This window comes from Populus alba, chromosome 16 (genome assembly GCF_005239225.2).
Source record: "Populus alba chromosome 16, ASM523922v2, whole genome shotgun sequence".
Lineage (NCBI taxonomy): Eukaryota > Viridiplantae > Streptophyta > Magnoliopsida > Malpighiales > Salicaceae > Populus > Populus alba.
This window is the reverse complement of record NC_133299.1, coordinates 5900113-5906112: the sequence shown is the minus strand read 5'-3', so window position 1 is coordinate 5906112 and position 6000 is coordinate 5900113. Positions and strand designations below refer to the sequence as shown.

The window sequence follows — 6000 nt, the reverse complement described above, 5'->3', positions numbered from 1 at the left end:
GTTTTTTTTTTTTTTTATCTATGTTTAGAATTTTGCATGTACAAAAACATTTCGGAAAAGCATACATATACAATTATTTTTGCAGGGAAAAATAAATTTGATACATGTTGAATCCTATGTTATAAAGGGTATTGAGTTCAGCTTTCTCATCCTACACTAACAACAAAGCAGGCCAGTCAAAGAGTAAATCAATAATAACTCGCACGCAATATTAGAGGGGATTGGCAAGGCCGGTGAGACCTATAAAACCAAGAATTAAAAAAAAAAAAAATCAAATCCATAAAAAAAAATTAATTAAAATTTTAAAAAAATCCGACTAGTTTGGTTTGGTTTTAATTTTATAAACCTAAAACCGAACCAAATCCAAACAAAAAAAACCAGCCAAAACTGAAAAAACGAGCCAAAACCGAGCTAAACCGGTTAAACCGGTGAAACCGGTTTTTGTCCTAAAAAACCAAACGAAACTCGAAACCGGCCAGTTCATAACCTGTTTCGGTTCGGTTTTAATTTTTTTTTTTTTTTAAATTGATTTAGGTTATTTTTTTAATAAAAAATGATTAAAACTGAAAATAATCACCCCGTGATGTATTTCATATTTTAGTATTTATACGGGAGAGGAAATTGAAGACAAAACACCTCGACAAATCTTTCTAGTCTTTAGGCATTGCTACGCTGTTGCATCAAAAAGCACAGAAATGGATGTGCTATATCATGAACATGGTTATGGAGGAGGTACTTTTGAAGCCCTAAATGGTAGGATCTACGGCAATGGCACTGAAACCCTGGTCCTGGCTCATGGTTATGGTGCAGACCAGAGCGTGTGGCATCACCTGATACCTTATCTTGCTTGTTACTTCAAGGTGGTGGTTTTTGACTTGGTTTTCTCTGCAAATGTTAGCCCCGCCCTTTATAATCCAAAGAAATACTCGAGTTTCAAAGGGTATGCAAGTGACATGGTGAACCTTCTTGATGAACTGAGAGTGAACGAGACAATCCTCGTAGGCCATTCCATGTCTGCCATGATCGGATGCATTGCTTCAATTAAGCGTCCTGAACTCTTCCGGCACCTTGTTTTACTCGGTGGCTCTCCGAGGTGTCTTCTCTTTTCTCTAGAGCTATGTGTTCTTCCTTCAACCACAATCTTTTGTTCTTCGTAGCCTGAACTATGATGTTGTCGATTTGCAGGTACCTTGATGAAAAAGGATACAATGGGGGCTTTACGAGATCAGAGATCAACGCCATCTTAAAGCACATGCATCAGAATTACACGAGCTGGGTTCAAGCTTTTGCTCCAACAGCTATTGGTATGAACAACACACCAGCAACAACGGAGTTCAGAAACAGCCTGAGGAGAATGAAACCCAGGATTGCGCTCAGTGTGGCTAAAGCAGTGTTTTTAAGTGATTGGAGAAGCATTCTTCCAGAAGTTGCGGTGCCTTGCACTATAATCCAGTCCAAAAGAGATCCTATAGTTCCAAACTCCGTGGCCTATTACATGAAGAGAAATCTTAACGGGCATGCCAGGGTTCAAATTCTGGACACTGGAGGCCATTTTCCTCAGCTTACAGCTTACAGTTTGCTATTGAAAGTTCTGAAAAGATTTCTTGTGAACGACTAGCTGAAATCTCTTGTTTTGTAGGGAATAAAAAACAGCTTTCTAGTTTTTTTTTTTTTTGAAAAAAATTGCTAGAAACAATTCCAGAGATTTCTGCGGTTTGTTGATAGGAATTTACAGGGAGTATTCCCCATTTAACTTCTCTGTAAACCTTCTGACGGTAGCCAAAATAGTTCCTTTTGGCTCTCTTTTCGATTTTACCTTCCATTAATCGAAGCTGCTTGCCATAAGCCCTATATTTTTGGGTGCGAACTTCCCAACAGACGCAAAATGATAAAATTAAACAAAAAAAGGAAAATCAAGAAAATCTATGCTAATAATATGATAGGCCACCAAGATCTGAGAGAGCAACAAAGCCGAATCTCAAGTATAGTGAAGTGCAAGCGTAAGACCAGGACAAACCTGATCCATGAAGACTTGATTGTAGCAGCTAAGGGAGTGAGGGCTTTACCACGTCAACTAGTTATGGGGTTGATCCACGAAGACTTGATTGTAGCAGCTAAGGGCATGAGGGCTTTACCACGTCAACTAATTATGGGGTAGTGTTAGGCATCAGTTTCTATTCAGTTCTATTTTGCAGTAAATTGAATAATGTAATCATTGTAATGGAACCCTAGATTTCAGCTGTATATCCGAAATAGTAGTTGAAGTGAGGTTATTAATAAGCACTGGAAATAAATGAAAGATGCATAATTTCTATATTGTGGTACGTTCTAACCTGAAAAAAATAATTGTGTTATTTTATTGTGGAAAATTAGCTTTTAACTAGGACCTTATCGATTGATATCAGAGCCATGTTTAATGGCGACTAACAAAGAACGAATTGAAATGTTAGAAGCTGGGCTAAGTGGAGTGCAAGAGGAAGTACAGAGAATGGAGATGAACCATGTCTGGTAAAATGCATCTATTAGAAGAAACTATCAATAAACTTTTAAAGGCTTTGTTATAAAGCAAAAGAGAATCAAGCCATGGAAACACAAACCAAGAAGGCAACTCTCATACAATTCACGAGGAGAATGAAGGGAATAGACAAGTCTTTTCTTCTAAAATGGCCAAGCTAGAATTTCCATGATATTCTAGACAAGACCCGACATAATGGTTTAATTGCGTGGACCAGTTCTTTGAATTTCAGAATACTCCAGCCAGCTAAAAGGTGTCCTTGGCTTCTTTCCATCTAGAAGGAGAAGCAAATCAGTGGTGGCAATGGGCTCATCGGACATACAGAGAGGAAGGGCGAATGATGACATGAGAGGCTTTTGAAGATGAATTATAGGCTTAGATTTGGAAACTACAGTTGTGAGGATTTTGATGAAGCCTTATCACGTATAAAACAAATAAGATCCTTTCATGATTATCAGAGTGAGTTCGAGAAGTTGGGAAACCGAGTTCGTGGATGGACCCAAAAGGCTTTAGTTGGGACCTTTATTGAAGGACTTAAACAAGAGATTACAGAAGGAATTCATATGTTCAAACCACAATCACTGAATGAAGCAATTAGCCTAGCTCATATGAAGGATGAACAAATGAAAAGACAACGTCAGTTCTTGCGGCCAACTCAAGTCAATCGAACACCATTGGCATTACTAACAACAACACATGCAACACCAAATGCATCCTTTCAGAGATTTTCATGGGAAGAGATGTAGAAACGTAGAGCCCAAGGACTATGCTTTAATTGGAATGAGAGGTTCACCGCCGACCATAAATGTCAAGGAAAGCAGCTCTTGCTTCTGGAGGGCCCAACCGGGTTCAATGAAATCACATATGAAGAAGCTAACGTAGAAGAGGTGATAAGGAAAAATGTTGAACCTGAGATCACTCTGCATGCTTTAACTGGATGGTCTACACCTAAAACCATGTGTGTAGATGCCAAAGTGGATTATTTGAAGTAGTGGTGCTAACTAGATGGTCCATCCATAATTTTATGAGTACTCGCATGGCTGATCTGTCGCGGCTACTAGTAGTACCAACAAAGGCATTTATAGTTCGGGTTGCTAATGGGGCAAGGCTACAGTGTCAAAGAAAGTTCCCTTTTATTCACTTCTCCTAGCAAGTTTAGACATTGTTCTGGGTGTCCAATGGTTGGAAATGTTAGGGTATGTGATATGTAATTGGCGAAATCTCACCATGAACTTTTATTGGGAGAACTTGGCCCAACAACTGCAAGGTTTTTATGACCATTCTATTCAAGTCGCTTCACTGAAGGAGATTTCAAAAGAATTTCTCCAAGGACACTCAGTATTTGCAATTTGTCCACAGTCAACCATACATGAACACGAAAAGAGTCAATCGATCACCAAGGATGCGCCAGATCTTAGATAAATATACTGAGATCTTCAAAAAACCTACACAACTACCACCCAATCGTGAAATCAACCATAACAATCCCCTCAAGGAAGGACCCTATCGATATGCTTATTTCTAGAAGACAGAAATCAAAAAACAAGTCCAAGAAATGCTTAATTCTGGACTCATCAGACCTAGCACCAGTCCCTTCTCATCTCGTATGTTGTTAGTGAAGAAAAAAGATGACAGTTGGTGTTTTTACACCAACTATTAATCTTTTAATGTAGTTACTATCAAAGACCGGTTTCTAATTCCTACAGTGGAAGATATGTTGGATGAACTACATGGGGCTGCATACTTCACCAAATTTGATCTAAGAGCTGGGTACCATCAGGTATGAAGGCTCCTTTTAGATATTCATAAGACTGTTTTTCGTACACACAACGGTCATTATGAATATCTAGTTATGCCATTTGGCTTTAGTAATGAACCATCTACATTCTAAGCTATTATGAATGCTATTTTTCGGCCCTATTTACGAAAGTTCATATTGGTATTTTTTTATGACATCTTGATCTATAGCCCTACTTGAGAAATGCATTTACATCATGTCACTCAAACCTTGTAAATTTTAAAGCAACATCAGTTTTTTCTCAAGTCTAGTAAATGTCCATTTGGTAAGCAAGAGCTGGAATATTCGGGTCACATTGTCTCTCATCAAGGGGTGAAGGTCGATAGCAAAAAAATTGATGCCATGGTGGCGTGGCCACGACCTTCTAATATTTCTGAGATGCGTGGATTTTTAGGGTTAACAGGTTATTACCACAAGTTTATTTGGGAATTATGGTCTAATTGTCGAGCTCTCACAAACCTTTTTAAAAAAGAGAAATTTGGTTGGAATGAAGATGCAGAGGATGCCTTTCATACACTTAAAAAGGCCATGATCACAATGCCTATCTTAGCCATACCAAATTTTAATGAAGCTTTCACCGTGGAAACCGATGCTTCAGGTGATGGAATTGGGGAAGTTCTGTAACAACAAGGCAAGCCTATTTCTTTTATGAGTCTAGCTCTTGATGTTTCAAAAAAATCATGGTCTACATATGCGAAGGAAATACTTGTTGTTGTGGAACCCATGCGCATGTGGCGTCTTTACTTGCTGGGGAGATGATTTATTATTCAAACCGATCAATGAAGTCTTAAATATCTATTGGAACAAAGAATTACTATGCCATAACAACAGAAACGGGTTGCTAAATTATTAGGGTATGACTATGAGATTCAGTACTGGCTAGGTCGTGAAAATTTTGTTGCGGATGAACTATCTTGTCGACCTGACAATCCCACTGTCAATCACTTGTTCGTGCCAAAACTTGATATTTGGGAGGAAATTAAACAAGTTGCCACAGGAGACGACTATATGGCTACTGCTAATAATCTAGCTCAAACTTAACCGGAAGGGCCCTTTACTCAACGAAATGGATTAATTTTTTTTAAGGGCATAATTATGGTTCCTTCCAATCTAACTCTACAAAAAGTTGATATATGAAGCCCATGATACAAAAATGAGGGGTCACTCTGGAGTCTTACGCACTTTTAAGAAAGTGGCCACACAGTTCTATTGGTCTTCAATGCACAAATCTGTTCAAGACTACGGGAAGTGCTGTGACATATGCCAAAACAAAATCAAAAACATTGCCACCAGCAAGACTACTCTAACCTTTATCTATTCCATGCCAGGTATGGGATAATATTATTATCGATTTTGTTGCAGGCCTGCCAATTTCACAGGGTAAAGATACAATATTTATGGTGGTGGATAGAATGAGTAAATATGCTCATTTTATGTCATTATCTCATCCTTTCACAGCTAAAGTGGTGGCGGACAAATTTGTTGAATGCGTGGTCAAATTGCATGGAATGCCTAAGTCTATTATCAATGACCGTGATCCTATCTTTATCAGCAAATTTTGGTAGGAAGTTTTTACAATGTCTGGCACCCACAATCAGATGGCCAATCAGAGGTAGTCAATCGCTATCTGGAACAATATTTACGAAGTTTTGTCCATCAATGGCTGCGTAAATGGCATTCTTTCTTG

General features: G+C 38.5%; 1 protein-coding gene across 1 annotated transcript; it reads left to right on the top strand.

Moving 5' to 3' along the window:
* Positions 1-651: 651 nt before the first annotated feature.
* On the top strand, positions 652-1826 carry LOC118050025 (strigolactone esterase D14). Its single transcript, XM_035060235.2, has 2 exons — positions 652-1093; positions 1186-1826. The coding sequence occupies exons 1-2, from the start codon at positions 696-698 to the stop codon at positions 1616-1618; spliced, it is 831 nt and encodes a 276-aa protein (XP_034916126.1). The 5' UTR covers positions 652-695; the 3' UTR covers positions 1619-1826.
* The last annotated feature ends 4174 nt before the right edge of the window (positions 1827-6000 follow it).

Bases quoted from the DNA above. Each gene is read 5' to 3' on its own strand.
- LOC118050025 (XM_035060235.2), top strand. From the start codon at position 696: ATGGATGTGCTATATCATGAACATGGTTATGGAGGAGGTACTTTTGAA. The intron at 1,094-1,185 runs GTGTCTTCTCTT...GTCGATTTGCAG, and splicing joins TTACTCGGTGGCTCTCCGAG to GTACCTTGATGAAAAAGGAT.